The 21,299-nt window shown below is 49.6% G+C and overlaps 1 protein-coding gene across 2 annotated transcripts in view; it reads left to right on the top strand.

Annotated features, from left to right (window-relative positions):
- PLEKHB2 (pleckstrin homology domain containing B2) overlaps positions 1-21,299 on the top strand; it is a 50,302-nt gene that overhangs the window by 12,907 nt on the left and 16,096 nt on the right. The window contains exons 1-2 of one of the 2 annotated variants that reach the window (XM_069975539.1): positions 13,936-14,054; positions 19,834-19,881. In XM_069975539.1, coding sequence (XP_069831640.1) covers positions 13,994-14,054; positions 19,834-19,881 — 109 coding nt within the window. In that variant the 5' untranslated portion in view covers positions 13,936-13,993. Of the gene's footprint in view, positions 1-13,935; positions 14,055-19,833; positions 19,882-21,299 lie in introns of those variants that run through there. The other variant, XM_069975541.1, reaches the window with a different exon arrangement.

Below are 21,299 nucleotides of genomic sequence, written 5' to 3' on the forward strand. Positions count from 1 at the left end.
TTTTTAGGAATCCATCACTGTGAACACTAGGGTTAATCCAGGGGGTGGGGCATGTTTTCATCTCCTCTCACTGTGGATTCACGGTGAGAGGAGATGTAAGCGTGCAGTGGTGCCGGCAATGCCCTTTTCCGGCGGCCGCCGTTGTACTGTTAATAACGGCGATCACCAGTGTGGGGACCGGCCGGGACTGACCCCACATTCTACCCCAACCCCTCAGTGAGAGAAGGAGGGCTGCGGGCCTTACCGGCGCCACTGGACTATTCTGTGGCCGTAAAAATCCGTATTGACGGTCACTAATAACGTATTACATGTATTCTCTGGGTCACTACGGTTACAGCGATACCAAATTTGTGTACGTTTTTTTTTTAACTATTACTACTTTGGCACAATAGAAACTAACTTTCTAGCAAAAACCCATATTGCAAGATCCATAGCGTTCTTTTCTTTTGCACGACAGAGCTGGTTTTGGGCTTATTTTTTGCAGGAAGATCTGTAGTTTCTATTAATGCCAAGTTTTACATGTATATGACTTTGTGATCTCTTTTATGACGTATTTTCTAAAGCAGATTGATAAAATAAAGCTATTCTGTTTGTTTTTTTTACAGCATGTGCCGTGCGATATATTAATTGATATAGTTTTATAGATTGGGTCTTATGGACATAGCGATATCAAACATGTAGAGGATTTGTGTTTTTGATCTTTTTTATGTAACGGTTTATTGTATATGGGGAATGTAATACATTTTTATTATGGGGGGCAGGGGGAGGGTTGTGTTTTGGTGCACTTTTTTTTAACTTTTACACTAGTATACATTACTGTACACTAGAGTAACACCTTGATCACTTATACAATACACTGCACTACTACTGTAGTGCAGTGTATTGTATAATGTGACCATCCTGCAATCGCCACAGCCATGTCTGTCAGCAGGATGCCATATCCATGGTAAGCCTGGGGGCCTTCATTAGGCTTCATTACCATGGCAACATTGGGGGACCAGTCGGTGCCGTGGGACATCGTGATCACGTGAGTATACCCGTGGCACCGACCGGGACCCACCAGAACCCGTTAGATGCCCCTATCATGATTTGACAGCGGCATTTAACGGGTTAAACTACCCGGCGTGGAGAATCCGTGAAAAGGCGTATGCATCGGAATAAAGCCCATTAGTGACCGCCATGAAAACACATGCGGCGATCGCAAAGGGGTTAAAGGGGAACTGTCAGCAGGTTAGACAAATCTTACTGCGCAGGGGCACCAAGACGGACGGTATCTCTCTTACCTTCCTCCTCTGCTCCGTTCTTGTGCTATTAGCAGTGTAATCCTCAGTCCGAAGTACCATTAGGAGCACTGCCCTGTCCACAAGTCAGTAGGTTAGATTCATCTAACATTCTTTTCTTTATAGTGTTCATGTTTTCTTTGCTCGGTGGTCACATCTTACGCATGTCTCCAGACACAACTAGGTACAGATTTGCTGTGTAAACATACCAGGACGCTTTCCTTATGATATCAGGAACTCTTTCAATCTTGTTACTCACATTACAAAGCAGATCTGGCATAACATCATTTTATCTCACTTCTGAAGTGTTTCACTACAAAAAAGATAAAAGCCTTAAAGGGTAAAGGTAAACGGTTACCTGGTTCTTATCATTATTATAACAAAGCACATGTTCCTATTAATGTAAATGGCATCATAGTTTATTTATGATGCCATTTACATTAATAGGAACATGTGCTTTGTTATAATTGTTATAATACATCATAGTTTATTAATAAACTAACATGCAGGCTGTATATAACATGTATTGTTACACTTCCTGTAATCTGTCCTGATCTAGCTGTTACTATAGACAGATTTCTTGTGAAGGCAGGCAGTAGACAGCAGAAGGCAGAAAAGTGAGAAACCTAGTGGCCATGACTTTAGGAATGTTTTAGGGTGCCTTCACACCTACCGACTCGCAGCGTTAATAACGCTGCAAGTCGGCTAGGTCCTGGCAGATCACTGTCAGTACATACACGCAGCGGTCTGAACGACCGCTGCGTGTATGTAAATCTGCCGGCCACTTAACCCCTTCTGATGCCTCCTCGCTGCACGGGGTCCCGGCGTCCTACTCTCGCGCCCAGCCAATCAGTGTGTTGCCCTGCCGCAGCCACTCATTGGCCGGACGGGAGAGCAGGAGGTAATGTATACAGAGCTGAGCGGGAGGCGGCCGGCCGGCCGGCATCAGAAGGGGTTAAGCGGCCGGCAGATTTACATACACGCAGCGGTCGTTCAGACCGCTGCGTGTATGTACTGACAGTGATCTGCCAGGACCTAGCCGACTCACGGCGTTATTAACGCTGCGAGTCGGTAGGTGTGAAGGCACCCTTAAGGGGTAAGCAGCCATTTTTGATGAGACTTACAAATATTTTAGTAATCATATTGAATATCACATGTAGGGAAAATGTTTTTTAAAAGTGAGTTTATTTAATTCCTCAAGATCTTGGCTTGCAGTCAACAACTTCCCTCATTATGACCAACTGACCTCAGTGCACTGTTTGTAAAGTATATCAGAGTCTCAACTCTTAAAGGGGTTATAGAGAATTAGAAAAAAAACACACCTACTTAAAAAAAAACAGCTCCACCCCTGTGCCCAGGCTGTGTGTGGTATTACATTTCAGCTCCATTCACTTCAATGTAACTGAACGACAAAACCACCTCCAGGGTGGTGCTGTTTCTGGAATAAAGTAGGCATGTTTTTTCTAAGCCTAGATAACCATTTAAAGGTTGCTTGATTACGTAATGGTTGCACTATAGCAACTGCTGTTTATATGGAAACCAGGATGCAAAAACCACATGTGGTTTATCACTTATTCTTTCAGTTTCGCAGTAAGTACAGAAAAAGTAACTAACAATTATGGTAAACTGATTTTGCAATGTCTGCATATATATCAGGGGACTGGCCGATATATAGCTCCAATATCATGGAAACCATTTAGGTTGCTATTAGGGATGGTCCGAACCTGCCGAGGTTCGGGTTTGTACGAACCCGGACTCTCGGCAATGATTCCAGCTGTGTTAAACCTCCGTGGAGAGAGTGGATACAGCGGGAGGACCGCCTGGAAAACCGGGTTACAGCCTATGGCTGTGGCTGTATCCTGGTTTTCCAGGCGGTCCTCCCGCTGTATCCACCCTCTCCACGGAGGTTTAAAGAGGACCTGTCACCCCCCGTGCCAGGGTGACAGGCTCCCGACCCCCAGCTAGATCCCCTTATACGTACCTCATCCCGCCGAGTCCTGCTGCCGGAGCCGGTCCCGGGACGGACATATCCTGATCAGAAGCCGTTGCGCGCGCTCTGGAGAGAGGTCCGGCGTCCATAGAGAATGAATGGAGCCGGACTCATCTCTGTAGCGCGCGCACGGCTCCATTCATTCTCTATGGACGCCGGACCTCTCTCCACAGCACACGCACCGGCTTCTGACCGGGATATCTCCGTCCCGGGACCGGCTCCAGCAGCGGGACTTGGCGGGATGAGGTCAGTATAAGGGGATCTAACTGGGGGTCGGGCCCGGCACGGGGGTGACAGGTGTCATGGCCGCGGCGGCGTCCCGTGCTCCGGGACGCCGCCGCAACCGCCATCCAGCTCAGGCAGCCACCGGGGTCCTGGTGCAGGGACCCGGCGCTGCTGTCTGTTCGGCCCCGGGGGGCGCCTCACCTCGTCCCGCTCCTCCTTCCGTCTGTGCCGGCCGGCGCGCGCGTCCCCGCCGCCTAGGGCGCGCGCGCGCCGGCTGTCTCAGATTTAAAGGGCCAGTCCGCCCCTAATTGGTAGTTGCACCCAATCACTCCCTATAAATCCCAGCATGCCCTGTCCCCTGTGTTGGAGCCTCTACATGCTTCCCATAGCGTTTGGCCCAGCTCCCTGTTGTTCCTGATACCTGTCCGCTACCTGGTCCCTAGTCCTTGTTCCTGATTCCTGTCCGCTACCCAGTCCCTGCTCCTAGTCCCTGGTTCCTGCTTCCCGTCTCTCTGCTGTTCCTGTGTTCAGCCTGTCACCTGCAGTACGCTTACACGCCACTGTCAGTACCTGCTCCTGTCACGCCTCGCCTGCCGTCACCAGCAACCAAGCCAGGGGTAGCGACCTGGGGGTCGCCTGCCGCAGCAAGTCCATCCCGCCTTGCGGCGGGCTCTGGTGAAAACCAGCGGCCCCTTAGACTCCGCTCCCTGGTGAGGTTTGTGCCATCGCTGGTGCCGGTCCAGTGGATCCACTACTCCGGGCGTTACAGTAGGCTCCAACCATGGATCCCGGCGAGGTGCCTGATCTCCGTGACGTCGCCAGAGTGGTCGCTCAACAGGCTCAACAGATCCAGCAGCAGTCGCAGCAAATCCAGCAATTGACTGCCGCCCTACAGCAGCATACTACAGGCCAGCGCCCACCACCACCTGCAACCACTTCGGGACTCCGATTGGCCCTCCCGAATAAATATGGAGGTGATCCCAAGTTGTGCAGGGGATTCCTGACTCAATGCACAATGCATATTGAACTGTTAAGTAGTCAGTTTCCCACCGAGCGCTCTAAAGTGGCCTTTATCATCAGCCTATTGGAGGGTAGAGCTCTGGCCTGGGCCACGCCACTGTGGGACCGTGATGATCCTGTTGCTGCCAATCTCTGGGCCTTCCTGGCCGAGTTTCGCTCCGTCTTTGAGGAACCTGCCCGTGCCACCTCAGCCGAGACTGCTCTTCTCAACCTCTCACAAGGGAGCTCCTCTGTCGGTGACTACGCCATCCAGTTCCGCACCCTGGCAGCTGAATTGGACTGGAATGAGGCCGCCCTAATAGCCACCTTCAAGAAGGGTCTATCCAGCCGAGTGAAAGACGTACTCTCCGCCCGCGATCTTCCTCCTTCTCTAAACGATCTTATCCTACTGGCTACCAGAGTCGACAACCGGTTTTCCGAGAGAGAGGAGGAGGTCCGGCAGGAACGACGACTGAGCCTGCCCCGTCGCCTTCCTCGGCTGGCACCGGTGTTCCAGAGTCCCGTTGCTCCCATACTCCAGTCGCCTCCAGAAGTCCCTATGCAGGTGGAACGAGCTCGCCTGACGACTGATGAGAGAGCCCGCCGCATGGAGCTGAATCTCTGTCTCTATTGCGGTGGTGCAGATCACTACCGGCAGAGATGTCCCCAACGTCCTCAGCGTCCGGGAAACGCTCGCACCTAGGTCCGGTGGGAGAGGCCTCCCTAGGTGTGAATGCCACCTCTCCAAGGTTGACTATACCCGTCTCCATCCAGACACCTACAGGGCAAGTTTTCCAGACTTCTGCCCTCATCGACTCTGGCTCTGCTGGCAGTTTCATCTCTGCTTCTTTGGTCCAAAGATGGCGGCTACCCGTGATCCAGCTAGCCCAACCCCGGTCTATCTCTTCGGTTACGGGGGAGATTCTTACCGAAACTGTGCACTGCCAGACGGCACCCCTAGCCCTCCGGGTGGGCGCCTTACATCAGGAGAGGATCTCCTTCTATGTGTTGAGCCATTCCTCCTCTAACATCCTGCTGGGCCTTCCTTGGCTGCAATTTCATGCCCCTAAGCTGGACTGGAGAACTGGGGAGGTTCTCAGCTGGGGCCAGGACTGTCATAACCGGTGTCTGAGATCTCCTCAACCCAAGTGCTCTACGAGGTCTCCTGCTAATGACAAGCCTCTAGCCGGTCTACCAGAGGACTACCAAGATTTGGGTGATGTTTTCTCGGCCAAGGAGGCGGACTCTCTACCACCTCATCGGGTCTATGATTGCCCTATAGACCTTCTTCCCGGGGCATCTCCTCCACGTGGTCGGGTATACCCTCTCTCTGTGCCCGAGACTGAAGCCATGTCCTCCTACATCCGGGAGCACTTACAAAAGGGCTTTATTCGTAAATCCACGTCTCCCGCTGGCGCAGGATTCTTCTTTGTCCAGAAGAAGGACGGTTCCCTTCGCCCATGCATAGACTACCGGGGCTTGAATAAGGTGACTGTTAAGAACCGCTATCCTCTTCCACTTATTCCTGAACTATTCGACCGTCTTCGTGGAGCTAAGATCTTCTCCAAGCTGGATCTCAGGGGAGCGTATAACTTGATCCGTATTCGTAAAGGAGACGAATGGAAGACCGCTTTCAACACCAGAGATGGGCACTACGAATACCTGGTCATGCCATTCGGCCTATGTAATGCTCCAGCGGTCTTCCAGGAATTCGTGAACGACATCTTCCGAGACCTCCTCTATGTCTGCGTCATTGTCTATTTGGACGACATTTTGGTCTTCTCCCCGGATCAGCAGACTCATGTGGCACAAGTGCGTCAGGTCCTCCGAAGACTACGGGCCAACCATTTATACGCCAAGCTTGAAAAGTGTGTTTTCCATCAGCGCAGTCTTCCATTTCTTGGCTATATCGTCTCCGACCAGGGTCTACAAATGGACCCGGCCAAGCTCTCAGCTGTCCTCCAATGGCCACGCCCTGTGGGACTTAGAGCAATCCAGCGTTTCCTTGGATTCGCCAACTATTATCGGCAATTCATCCCTCACTTTTCTACCCTGGTCGCACCCATCGTGGCTCTCACTAAAAAGAAGGCGGACCCCAGACGTTGGCCTCCAGAGGCCGAACAAGCCTTCAATAGCCTCAAGTCTGCCTTTGCCTCTGCTCCTGCCCTAGTCCGCCCGGATGTCTCCAGGCCGTTTTCTCTCGAGGTCGATGCTTCTTCTGTGGGCGCAGGAGCCGTTCTCTCGCAAAGGGACACAGCAGGCAAGACCAGAACCTGCGGGTTCTTTTCTAGGACTTTCTCCCCTGCCGAGAGGAACTATACTATTGGGGACCGTGAACTCCTGGCCATTAAGTTGGCACTGGAGGAGTGGCGTCATCTACTAGAGGGGGCTAAACACCCCGTTAACATCTACACGGACCACAAGAACCTCCTCTACCTCCAGTCGGCTCAACGCCTCAATCCCCGGCAGGCCAGGTGGTCTCTCTTCTTCTCTCGGTTCAACTTTACCATCCATTTTCGTCCAGCCGAGAGGAACCTAAAGGCCGATGCATTATCCCGAGCATCCGATGTCATGGGGCAAGAGGAATCTCCTCGTCACATAATACCTCCCGACCGCCTAGTACCAGTTGCTACTTCTGCTCTGCAGAGACTGCCCCCCGGGAAGACTTATGTGCGCCCCGCGCTCCGTAGACGCATCTTGAAGTGGGGGCATTCCTCTTTGGTGGCCGGGCATCCAGGAACTCAAAAGACTGGGCAATTGATCTCCCGTCACTACTGGTGGCCCAATCTCCTCCAGGATGTCAAGGATTTTGTGGCTTCCTGTGCAGTCTGTGCCAGGAATAAGTCTCCCCGTCAAAGACCTGCCGGCCTACTTTTGCCCTTGCCAGTCCCGGACCATCCCTGGCACCACATTGGGATGGATTTCATCACCGACCTACCACCATCTGCGGGCAATACTGTTATTTGGGTGGTGACGGACCGCTTCTCTAAAATGGCTCACTTCGTGGCTCTTCCTGGCCTACCCTCTGCTCCTCGTCTGGCTCAGTTGTTCTTCCGACACATCTTCCGCCTGCATGGACTTCCTCTTCACATTGTGTCCGACCGAGGCTCTCAATTTGTCTCTAAGTTTTGGCGTGCCCTCTGCTCGCAGCTCCAAGTAAAGCTGGACTTCTCATCAGCCTACCATCCCCAGTCTAACGGGCAAGTGGAGAGAGTCAATCAGATCCTGGGTAACTACCTACGGCATTTTGTGTCCAGCCGCCAAGACAACTGGTCCGACCTCCTTCCATGGGCGGAATTCTCCTATAACCATCTGGACTCGAGTTCCACAGGCAAGTCTCCTTTCTATGTGGTCTACGGGCATCATCCTCGTCCTCCTCTGCCTCTCTCTCCATCCTCTGGGGTCCCAGCCGTGGAGGAGCTGTTATCTGACCTGCAGTCGATCTGGGAACAAACTCGACAGTCCTTACTCAAAGCCTCAGAACGCATGAAGGACCAGGCTGATAAGAAGAGGAGACCTGCCACAAATTTTCGTCCAGGTGACAAAGTCTGGCTCTCGGCCAAATATGTTCGACTCAAGATTCCCAGCTACAAGTTGGGTCCCCGATTCCTTGGTCCTTTTTCGGTGCTGAAACGCATAAACCCTGTCACCTACAAACTCCGCCTGCCCCCTACTATGCGGATTCCGAACGCCTTCCATGTCTCCCTCTTGAAGCCTGTGGTCCTCAACCGGTTCTCCGATCAGTCTCCGTTCTCTGTTCCACAAGCCGTCTCAGACGACGTCTACGTTGTTAAAGATATTCTGGCCATGAAAACTGTCAGAGGGAGACGTTTCTTCCTGGTGGACTGGAGAGGATTTGGTCCGGAGGAGAGGTCCTGGGAACCCGAGGCTAACATCCTGGATAAAGATCTCATCAAGGGGTTCCTGCAGGCAAGAAAGAGGGGGAGGCCAAAGGGGGGGGGTACTGTCATGGCCGCGGCGGCGTCCCGTGCTCCGGGACGCCGCCGCAACCGCCATCCAGCTCAGGCAGCCGCCGGGGTCCTGGTGCAGGGACCCGGCGCTGCTGTCTGTTCGGCCCCGGGGGGCGCCTCACCTCGTCCCGCTCCTCCTTCCGTCTGTGCCGGCCGGCGCGCGCGTCCCCGCCTCCTAGGGCGCGCGCGCGCCGGCTGTCTCAGATTTAAAGAGCCAGTCCGCCCCTAATTGGTAGTTGCACCCAATCACTCCCTATAAATCCCAGCATGCCCTGTCCCCTGTGTTGGAGCCTCTACATGCTTCCCATAGCGTTTGGCCCAGCTCCCTGTTGTTCCTGATACCTGTCCGCTACCTGGTCCCTAGTCCTTGTTCCTGATTCCTGTCCGCTACCCAGTCCCTGCTCCTAGTCCCTGGTTCCTGCTTCCCGTCTCTCTGCTGTTCCTGTGTTCAGCCTGTCACCTGCAGTACGCTTACACGCCACTGTCAGTACCTGCTCCTGTCACGCCTCGCCTGCCGTCACCAGCAACCAAGCCAGGGGTAGCGACCTGGGGGTCGCCTGCCGCAGCAAGTCCATCCCGCCTTGCGGCGGGCTCTGGTGAAAACCAGCGGCCCCTTAGACTCCGCTCCCTGGTGAGGTTTGTGCCATCGCTGGTGCCGGTCCAGTGGATCCACTACTCCGGGCGTTACAACAGGTCTCCTTTAAGACAGCGGCAATCATTGCCGAGAGTCCGGGTTCGTACGAACCCGAACCTCGGCAGGTTTGGACCATCCCTAATAGCAACCTAAATGGTTTTTGCATCCTGGTTTCCATATAAACAGCAGTTGCTCTAGTGCAACCATTACGTAATCAAGTAACCTCGGCAGGTTCAGGCCATCCCTAGTTGCTATTACTGGGCTATTATTGATCGGGGGCTTTTGTCACATTCAAAAATCATAGTTTTCTACCATTTTATGTCTTTTTTAAAAAAAACTTTTTGTGTATTTTGCATTAAGAAGTGTTTTCTACTTCACAATTTCAAGCAAACTCCTGATTTGCATAAATTGGCAGCAAAACACTCAAAAAGTTTGCAGAAAATTTTTACTTGCAAAATAGGCACTTTTTGAGTGTCAAAAACACTCAAGTAGACTGTGTAGACATAGTATAGACATACAGCCAACCGCTCCTGTGACACCATCCTAATGCTATGTTTCCACTGAGTATCTCACATCTCAGATCCTTATAATGCTGTAAATTTGGGCCATAGACTGAAGCCCTGACACTGACCAATTCCCCTGTAATGTGCATGTGTGGAGGTGGCCTGTATAAGGCTATCTCTCTCAGCAGATATACTCATCCTCCATTACATAAAGAGAATGAAGGAAGCAGCATTGTCTTTATCAGTGATCAGTAAGCTGGAGGGGGTGGGGGGCATGCTGTGCTCGCTGTCTTTGTTCACTTTTTGGCATGAATACAGGGAGCCCACACAGAGACAGGGATTTAAGTTTTGCATATTGTGAAGGCGAGGAGCGTAAGTTATTTGGGGATGTTCACAGCCAGTCTCTGCACAGATACTAGAATGCCATATGTTGTCAGATTCATCTATACTTGTATAAGTTTTTGCGCACAAGCAATGTATCAGGACAAAAACAGTTTACTATTTATCTCCAACACCACACAAATCCATATGTGCATGGACATTGCTGTATGTAGTTCAAGCTTGCTGCCCTCTAGTGGCCGTCTTCATTTAGTATCATAATAAAAGGAAGAGCACATGTGGTTTTGTGGTAATATCTGACACTTTTTTTGCATATCAACCTTATACACACATTTTAGCTAACAAATGATTATCTGTATTTGGTCACAAATGTAGTCCAGGATATACTGTAAGATTCAGCAGAGTATTGTGGTTGTTGTTTTTGCTCAGAATTAAAGGGGTTTTCCCATCTTAGAGACTTTTCTAATATATCCATAATATAGACCATAAATGGACCCGAGGTAGCACTGTATAGATGCATAAGGTAGGGAAGTCCCCTGACTCCTTAGGGTGGTATTACACGGGCCGATGGGGGCCCGATAATACCTGTAAACGAGCAGCGATCTGCTAGATCGTTGCTCGTTTACTTGGCCTATTACACGGCCCGATAATCGTTAAACAAGGGCTGCAGGGACATCGTTACCTATGTCCTTGCAGCCTTTGTTTAAACTGTATACATACCTAATCCATGGTCCAGGGTTCCTCTTCTTCTTAACTTCTCCCCGGGTCCGCGCACTTCAGCTTCACAGCGGCTTGTCTCTGCTGACAGGCCGCTCGGCCAATCACTGGCTGCGGCGTTTCCGGCCTGTGATTGGCCGAGGGGCCTGTCAGCTGACACAGGCCACTGAGAAGCCGGAGCGCACGGGACCTGGTAAGAAGCTCTGAGGAAGAGGAACCCTGGACCATGGATTAGGTATGTATTCTTCTTTGCTGCTCCGCTTAGCGTCCTCTCGTGTTGTCTGTCTCCTACATGTATTTTTCTACTCGCAAATAAAGTATGATACTGAAGACTTCTAAGAAGGGGTGAGTGCCACGTTCTTTATTCTCTATTGGAATTGTTCTTCTTTGCTAATCGTCAGCGTCGGCCGCGCACCGCTATTACACGTAGCGGTGCACGGTCGGCGCCCGACGATTATAGGTCTGAACTTATATCAACGATCAGCCGATGACAACGATCATCGGCTGATGGTTGTCTTTATTACACGGAACGATAATCGGCCGAATCGGGCCGATTCGGCCGATTATCGTTCCGTGTAATAGTACCCTTATGCTAAGTTTACACGAGGCGATTATTGGCCCAATCGTACGATTAACGATTTCGAAGTAACGATTTTTTTTTTTATAACGATCAGCGTTTAGACGATACGATATATTGTACGAAAAATCGTTTTGCAATCGTACGCCCGCAGCCCGGCCCGCCCACAGCCCGCCCCCCTGCTCAACCGCAGCCCCCTGCGCCGCCGCCCTGATCACCACCCCCGCCCCTCCGATCGCACCCCCCGCTGCTCCGATCGCCCCCACCGCCGCGGCGAAGAACATACGTTACCTGCTCCGCGCAGCAGGTCTTCGGACATCCCCGACTCCCCTCTTCAGCGCACTGATTGGCTGAAGGGGAGCAGTTTGAAATTCCCGGCTCCCCTCTTCAGCCAATCAGTGCTGCCGTGCATTGATTGGCTGAAGAGGGGAGGCGGGAATTTCAAACGGCTCCCCTTCAGCCAATCAGTGCTGCCTTGCATTGATTGGTTGAAGAGATGAGCCGGGAATTTCAAAGGGCTCCTCTTCAGCCAATCAGTGCTGAAGAGGAGGACTGATTGGCTGAAGAGGAGCCGTTTGAAATTCCCGGCTCATCTCTTCAGCCAATCAGTGCGCTGAAGAGGGGAGCCGGGGATGTCCGAAGACCTGCTGCGCTGAGCAGGTAACGTATGTTCTTGGCCGCGGCGGTGGGGGCGATCGGAGCGGCGGGGGGGGGGGGGGGGGCGATCGGAGCTGCGGCGGGGGAGGCGATCGGGGCTGCGGGGGTGGCGATCGAGCCGGCGCAGGGGGCTGCGGATGAGCGGGGGGCCGGGCGGCGGGCGGCCGGACTATCGCGCGAAGACTGTTTACACGGAACGATCGGCAAATTTTTTGCGATCGGCGAACGACGATTTATGAACATGTTAAAAGATCAAAATGAACGATTTTTCGATCGTTCGCCGTGTTTACACGTTCGATTATCGTTCGAATTCGATCGTTATCGTGAAAATTCGCCCGATAATCGTTTCGTGTAAACGTAGCATTAGACTGGGAAAAGCAACCATGTGGAGAACTGTTGGAGAGGAGACTGATGTGCACTACAGGAGATCCAGCAGACTCCATGTCTGCTGTGAAGAGTTCATCGGACCCCCGATAATCCTTCTGGATGGGGGTATGTTACCTATGAGGATGATGAGTGTTATGTTGCAAGCTAGCTGATAGTTGTAGTTGTATGTCACGTGACAGGATGGTGTTACTACCCTGGTGGTCCCCTGTGAGCCCACTTTGTCAAAATAGTTGCTTCCATAATGCAGGAGACTTCTGTACACTGGGATTACGTAAAGCAACTTGAAACTTTACTGTGCAGAAATCCAGGCAATGGCGTCTCATACAGCACAAAGCGTGAAGTTACAATGCTTGAAGTGGATGGTATGAATTTGAACACAGTTCCCTTTAGAAGTTGCTCATTAAGTTATTGTACTAAGTAAAAGTCTCTGAATTAAGTTTTAAGCACTTTAGTGTTGCTAGCGGGATGTATGTAGCTGTAGTGTTGCTAGTGGTGAAGGGTGCACCCTAAAAGATGTAAACTGTATGCACTAACTCCGACTGTAAGCCAACAAAGACTAACGTGTCACAGCAGAGCACTTGTGCAGCTTTTCCTCTCCTGTCTTGTCAGTTGTCTCATCCCTGCCTGGATCAGGAACAGCTCATTGAAATAGAATTGTCCTCTCAGCATGGACTGAAGGCAGTCTTGGGTAAAACCTCCTCCTAGACACCACACAGTGCCATGATCACTGTGTACTAGAGATGAGCGAACCCGAACTTTTGGCATTTGATTAGCGGTGGCTGCTGAAGTTGGATAAAGCCCTAAGGCTATGTAGAAAATATGGATATAGTCATTGGCTGTATCCATGTTTTCCAGACAACCTTAGAGCTTTGTCCAACTTCAGCAGCCACCGGTAATCAAATGCCGAACGATCGGGTTCTGATGGACTCGAGCATGCTCGAGGTTCGCTCATCTCTACTGTGTACACAAAACAGAACTTGCAGGATATTGCAGGAAACAAACTAGGCCTTAGACTTTGTCAATAGTCTATACACAGGTATAGATACACACCAATCAAAATGTCTACACACAGGTATGGATACACAACCATCCAATAGTCTACACACAGGTATGAATACACAACCATCCACTAGTCTACACACAAGTATGGATACACAACCATCCACTAGTCTACACACAAGTATGGATACACAACCATCCCATAGCCTACACACAAGTATTGATACACAACTATCCAATAGTCTACACATATAGATCCCACAACCAATTCAGCTAATGTACAGTTTCCCTATGCTCAGTTTAGAGGACCAGTAAAGGCCAATGCACCTATACTATATTGTTGAAAGTGTTACTCAGATCCTTGAATGCCCAGCAGTGTATGGTAGCCTTGTCAATGTATGTAATGTAGATAGCATAAGATTCTGTATCGTGCAGATATATAAATCCCATCAGTACAAGTACAGCAGGAAATAACAATGGCACAATAGTGTATTGAGTTACATAACTATGTAATGATGAGAAGGAGATGCCCATGGAGCAACATCCCCCGTGGGTGCCAACTATGTCGTGTAAACACCCAGCCCAACAACAGAAAGATCTCCCTGGTTTCCATGTTATTATTTGCGTGGCATTTGGTTATTTTCCTGCAGTCGTTCACTCCTGCAGTCACCCTTCAGCTTTCTCCTAAATATTGCCATATAGAAGCATTTTCAATATGAGCAGCAAGCCAGCACCAGAAGACATTGATTTTGCAATGCGTCAGAAACAGAAGAAAGGTATGTGACCTGCAGTACTGCCCGTGCAGTACTGTTATGAGCAATTGCTAAGAATACGTAGTATATGTAGAGATATAACCAGGGGCACAACTATATAGGGTGTGGAGGTATCAGTCCACCCTGGGAGCCTAAAAGCCCTTCTGCTGAATAAGAGGTCACAAGTAATATATATGGCACTGGAGCACATTGTGAACCCAGAAGTTTGAAATTAAACTGATGGTTGTTACCTGATGGAATTACAAAATTGGACAAAGAATAACTATATAATTTACAGTATATTTTACACTTCTTTCGCATTTAAAAATTACCACTGGGCAGGGATCTGATGCAAGATTTAGATATGCTGGAAATAACATGTTCTGCAAACAGGTATACGTACATCACGGAAGGCTGTAAGGCAACATTAGTAACCATGTGTCACTGTGTAAAAATGCCAATGTTTATCGCTTACGGAAAAGCCCTGCGGCCATAAGAACACAAATATGTTACCAATATTGTCATTTGGGGTGTATGTGTTACTTCTTACGGCAATCTGGATTCTGAGTGAATGTATGTTGCTGTTCTACAGCTTAGAAAAAAAAGATATGTCATACGTAGCAACAGTCCTTGTGCCCCAGTAGACATCTCAAATCTCTGAGGTTTTCTATGTTTTGCAAAGCTTTATTATAATGTGTGACGATTTCTTAAAGGAGGTACTGTACTGTATGTTGCCTTTATGGACTAAGTAGCTTTAAGAAAACCAGTTTCATGAGGATATAGTCCATAGTTACGGTATAAGATCAGTTCTGTACAGGGCCTGTTTAGTGGTCACAACAAGAAAAGAAAGATAAAGACGGCCGGGTCACGGAACGGCCGGTCTCTGCAAAGATCACCCTGGCCGGTACTGCAGTACGGGCCGGATTATCTTTCCGGCCGCAGTGTTCTGATGCAGGCGCTTCAGCGCGCGCCCGCTTTAGAACACTCATAGCACACAATGAAGCAAGCAGCCAGAGCTGCTCGCTTCATCGTGTGAACTGACAGACTTTTCTGCGGCCGCAATTCACTGAATTGCAGCTGCAGAAAACAGACATGTCAGTTGTTTGCGGTGCCGTATGGGATCCCGGCCAGAGCGTATAGTATGTGTATACGCTCCGGCCGGGATCCCATAGAAAATAAGGCAGTGTCTCACAGCGTACAAAGTACTGCCATTGTTGCCGATAGCAACGACGGCCGTACTTTTACGTAGTGTGAACATAGCCTTAAAGGGGTATTCCGGTCAAACATAACTTCTAATATGTTGCTGTCCATGGTGAGACTAACAATTCATTCCATACTTGTAATTATCTATTCAGTCTTCTTCCCCCAGTTTTGAGCTGCTTCTTTCTGCTGAATGCCACCTTAATGCTCTGTGTGCTCAAGTTCATTGATGCACATGGCAAGTGAAGGGTAGCCTTCTAGTCCATTCCCATTACTGAATTATAAGTTGCTGAAAATGTTACTGTTGACTATGATAGAAAGGTGCTGTTGTGCTGGGTTTGCAGAATGCCCATGCTGACCCCTGCCCACTGCTGAAAGCACCTACAATGGGCAAGTGATCATCAGGATGGACCGTAGATCAATGGAAGAACATGGCCGTTTTGATGAATCACAATTTCTTTTACGCCATGTGAACATCCGGGTGCATGTGCATTGTATACTGTGGGAAGAGATGGCATGAGGAGGAATACAAGCTGGTGCAGACAGATGCTCTGGGCAATGGTCTGCTGGGAAACCTCTGGTCCTGGCATTCATGTGGATGTCACACTAACACATATCACCAAAGTAAACATTGTTCAGACCAACTCCCTCTCTTCTTAGCAACAGGATTCAATAATGGTAGTGATCTATTCATAGGGACAATGCTCCAACCTCACTGAATGGGCTTCAGGAACATGACAAACTTGACCTTGAAGCTTTCAATCTTATCAAACATCTGTAGGATTTACAGGCAGAACATATTTAATCCAAGGAAACCTTACAGGGAAGCTGCTTTAATGGCTCCCTTTGATGGTTAAAGGGGGCCTACAGAAAAATAGGCAGGAGGCTTTAATGTTATAGCTGATCAGCGTGTACTGAGTTTGTTACTAAATAAATGGTTTTAACAGTGTTCTCATTCACTAACAGCAAACATATCTTGATAATGGTGAAGAACTGAAATACAAAGTACAGTATCTTGTTATATAATGTTGTAGACTTTTTCATTCATACAATTATACATATTAAAGGAAAAGTCTGGTGTCAGAATTCTTTTTTAAAAGAGTCGGGCTAAACAAAACAACATGCACCTATCACCTTGGCTCCAGTACTGGGGTCCGCTGTCCCCAGCTCCAGTTCCCAGTCCCCCAGCTGATTCCTGGTCTATGCTGGGACCAGGGGCGGACACAGACTGCAAAGGGCCCTTGTGCAAAAAATGTGTTTGGGCCCCTCTAACCTATTCATTTCTCCACCTTTCTGCTTTAAAGGCGCACACAAATGTACGCCCGGGTATTGAGGTATATGTGTCCTGGTTTCTCTGGAGGGTCCTACAGCGCAGCACAGATGCCAGGGCCCACTAAGGACTGTACTCCAGTCTGTGCATGTCCCATTGTGGGACTGGAGTACCTGTGGACAACCAATAGAACTGATTATGGGGGGCACCCAAATAAAGAACCCATCACAAGCGACATGCAGACCTGGTCCCACCCTGTACTCAGTAGCGTAGCTACCGTGGTCGCGGGGGTCGCCACAAAGGGGGGCCCTCAGGGCCCCGCAAGGCCCTCCCGATCAATCACTCTTGTGACCGCAAGCACGCAAGCATTGTTTTGCTTGCGGTCACAAGAGTCCGACTCAGTCTTCCCCCGGCTGCTGCGCGGCTGCCGGGGGTGTCGCGTCTTATCCCCGGCAGCGCACGCATCCCAGAGCTCCCTGCGCGCCTTGGGCCCTGACTTCCGGTTCCGGCGCGCAGGGAGCTCTGGGATGCGCGCGCTGCCGGGGATAAGACGCGACACCCCCGGCAGCTGCGCAGCAGCCGGGGACAGACCGAAGGAGTGAGGATCAACATGGGAGCGCGTTGTCAGGTGAGTTAAGTTTTGTTTTGTTTTTTATCAGCCTGCAGGGTGGGGGGAAAGAGGGGGGCATCTATGAGGGTGGGGGGTGAAGGGGACCATCTATAAGGGAGGAGGGGGGGGGGGATGAAGGGGACCATCTATAAGGGAGGGGGGAGAGGGGGCCATCTATAAGGGAGGGGGGGAGAGGGGGCCATCTATAAGGGAGGGGGGGGGGGGAGAGGGGGCCATCTATCAAGGAGGGGGGAGAGAGGGCCATCCATAAGGGAGGGTGAGGAGAGAGCGGGCCATCTATAAGGGAGGACGGGGGGTGAAGGGGACCATCTATAAGGGAGGGGTGGTGAAGGGGACCATCTATAAGGGAGGGGGGGGGGGTGAAGGGGACCATCTATAAGGGAGGGGGGAGAGGGGGCCATCTATAAGGGAGGGTGGGGGGAGAGGGGGCCATTTATCAAGGAGGGGGGAGAGGGGGCCATCCATAAGGGAGGGTGAGGAGAGAGGGGGCCATCTATAAGGGAGGGGGTAGAGGGGGCCATCTATATGGAGGGGGGAGAGGAGGCCATCTATAAGGGAGGGTGGGGGGAGAGGGGGCCATCTATAAGGAGGGCAACATGGGGGGAGAGGGGCCATCTATTTGGGGGGGGCAACATAGGGGGAGAGGGAATACACAGAGGGGGGCATATATTATTAGGGGGTCACACTAAATGAGGTTGTAAAGGGGCCAATACAAATGCAGTATGTATATAGATGAGGATGGTGCCAGAGTGAGGAGACTAATATATCTGTCTGGCAGATTCTGTGGATTCGTGGCTCGGAGAAGTTCTCATAACGGCCCAGGGCAGATGGAGAAGAAGATGAAAAGGGAAGAACTCCGATCAGAAAAGACTTCCCCTGTGAGTCACCTGATATAACTGCACTGTAATGTATATGGTGTATAGAGCCTGTGTAGAGCTGGGGCCACCTCTATATGACTGGATGAGGTGATTTAGTATACTGGATTTGGTCAGTAACAATATGGTGGTGATGGTAGTGGTTGTGGTGTGGCAGTAATGTTTCCTTCCTATATACTGGTATTACTGGTAATATTGGTCTCAGTATACAGGATTTGGTCAGTAACAGTATGGCGGTAATATGTACGGTGATAATACTCTTCTTCCAATATGCTGGTGTTATTGGTAATATCTGTCTTGGTGTGTGTGTGTGTATATATATATATATATATATATATATATATATATATATATATATATATATATATATATATACACACCAATAGCATCACTTGGTCGTGAAAGGAGGGGGGGGGCCCAAGTTGGCCTCTCGCACCAGGGCCCAAGAGACATTAGCTACGCCCCTGCCTGTACTGATGTATCTGTGACCACAACTCCCGCAATAACTACAACTCTCAGAATGCCTTACACTTATGAATGCTGGGAGTTGTAGTTCCAGAGAGGACAACTCCTTGAGTTGTGTACTTATTTGTACTTCAAATCCCAGCATATCCTTAGGACTTTAGACTGCAGTAAATGCTGGGAGTTGTAGTGTTTACAGCTGTTGTACTTGGAGGGTCCTGCGTGCATTATACACTGGATGCTGTATGGGGGATCAGATTATATAGTTCATAGTGTGAAGGTGACCCCAGAACATCACTAATAGGAGATAGAACAAAGGGGCCCTTAATCACTGTTGGGGCACAGGTGGGATACATGTACTGTATGTGGCTGCACAGGTGCGATACATGCACTGTATGTGGCTGCACAGGTGGGATACATGCACTGTATGTGGCTGCACAGGTGGGATACATGCACTGTATGTGGCTGCTTAGGGAAGGAATGAAAGAGAAAAACAACCATGCTGCAGGGGGGAGGAGGCACAGCTATTGGCAAAAAAGGCATATACAATCAAACATCAACATTAGATGGTGGCAGGCTCTGTGCTTTCTCCACCCTCTATCTTACAACTTCCAGCAGCCTATAGGCCTGGGCCCCTGTGCAGCTGAACAGGCTGCACAAGTGAAGTCCACCTCTGGCTGGGACCTGGGTTGTAAGTGACGTGTCAACCCCGCTCAGCCAGTCAGTGGCCGAGGTCAGACCCAGCTACAGGGGACAGCGGATTTGAAAAAAATGTCCTACACTGGACTTCCCCTTTAAATTGAATATGCATTAAGCCAGTAACCCTTTAAGATTTTCTGATGATAAATGAGCAGAGAAGGACAACACTGTAGATTCCTAAATTATGTAAAAGCTTATGGACAGTATAGAAACTGTGTACTAACAAAGATCGTAATGTGCTCAATGTAAAGATACAGGGATTGTCTCACCAGCTAGGGAATCCATATCACACATGAATGGGCCAAGTCTGACAGACAGAGAACTGATAGATATTTGTGTCTCTTCAATTGTATATGCTGTTATAGGGAAGACACAGATATACAGATATTATGAAATATAAGGCAAACTTTTACTTTGATGAGTGTCCCTTTAAGGCCATGTTGTCATTTTAGGAACATAGCGGGGGAAGGCGGCCATCTCTAATATAGACGGATGCTAATAATAATCATGAACATAGCCAAAGTGGGCCTCAAAGAGCAAAATACTTTCTTCCTAATAATTTCCTACAGCTTGTGTTATCTTGATAGAACATTAAGTGTGATGGTCCAAGTTATCATTAAAGTGGCATATTCTCTGTCTTATGACAATATCTTATCTTATTTCCAGAAGCTGAAGATATGGCTTATGTGAAGAGCGGCTGGATGCTACGGCAAAGTAAGTAATGTGTAACGTGTCATCTGTACAAGGGATAGTTCTAGTAAAGATATGAAAAAAAAGGCACAAGGCAGAGCGCCTCATAGCGTAACACCATACATAAAAATGGCCGTAGGCCTATTGGCAAACATACAGGTTTAAGCTCACCTGATGTAGTTGTGATAAGCCACAACTACTATATAGCGTGTCAAGGAGACTGGAAGAAGGTGGTCGCTGCTGAGGACTCTCACCCGCAGACCCAAAGTGTGCGTTAACGTAGACGAAATCCAAACTGCAAAAAAAGAGATATTGTCCTCACGCAGACCATAAGTAAATTTCTGGTTTATTGGTACATAAAAATCCCCAGGTAACGCGTTTCGAGAGCCCTCTGCTCTCTTTATCAAACCTCCAGGATCTTTTTGTTAATCAGATATATAATATTTAACATTTTGTATCTTTACAAACAAAGGCTCCCAACAAAATAGGTTTCATGCATCTCCCAGTGAGATACAGCCATTTTAATAATTAGTATATATAACGCAGATCTTACTATAGCATTCAATGAGTAGATTTGTGGGTTGCCCCCTATATGTAGGATCCCCTGCTGTGCCCCCCGATTATAGTAATAATGCCCCCTGCTGTGCCCCCCATTTTGTAATAAGGCCCCCTGGTATGTCTCCATGTAGTAATAATGCCCCCTCCAGTCCCCCCCCTTTTGTAATAATGCCCCCTGCAGTGCCCTCCATATGGGTATAATGCCCCTTGTTGTGCACCCATAGTAATAATTCCTCTTGCTGTACCCTCATAGTAATAATGCCCCATGCTGTGCCCCCCATAATAATAATTTCCCCCTGCTGTCTGCGACCTGTAAAGATAATGCCCTTTGCTGTGCAGCCCCCTGTAGTGATAATGCCCCCATGTAGGTATAATGCCCCCTGCTGTGCTCCCATAGTAATAATGCCCCTTGCCTTGCCCCTAAAGTAATACTTCCCCATGCAGTGCCCTCCATAGTAATACTGCCCCCTGCTGTACCTTCCACCATAGTAATAATCCCCCTGCTAATAATAATTTCCCTCTGCTGTACACCCCTCTGTAGTGATAATGCCTTCTGCTGTGCTTCTCCCTGCAGTGATAATGCCCCCCCCACCGCTGTGCACCTCCCATGTAGTTATAATATCCTCTGCTGTGCTCCCCATAATCCCATAATAATTCCCCCTGCTGTGCACCCCCTGTAGTTATAATGCCCCCTGCTGTGTTCCCTATAATCCCATAATAATAATTCTCCCCTGCTGTGATGGTGCCTCCCCCTGTGGTGATAATGCCCTCCCTGCTGTGCACCCCCATGTAGTTATAATGTCCTCTGCTGTGCTCCCCATAATCCCATAATAATAATTCTCCCCTGCTGTGCACCCCCTGAAGTGATGGTGCCCCCCTGTAGT

Source organism: Dendropsophus ebraccatus, chromosome 6, assembly GCF_027789765.1.
Source record: "Dendropsophus ebraccatus isolate aDenEbr1 chromosome 6, aDenEbr1.pat, whole genome shotgun sequence".
Classification (NCBI taxonomy): Eukaryota; Metazoa; Chordata; class Amphibia; order Anura; family Hylidae; genus Dendropsophus; species Dendropsophus ebraccatus.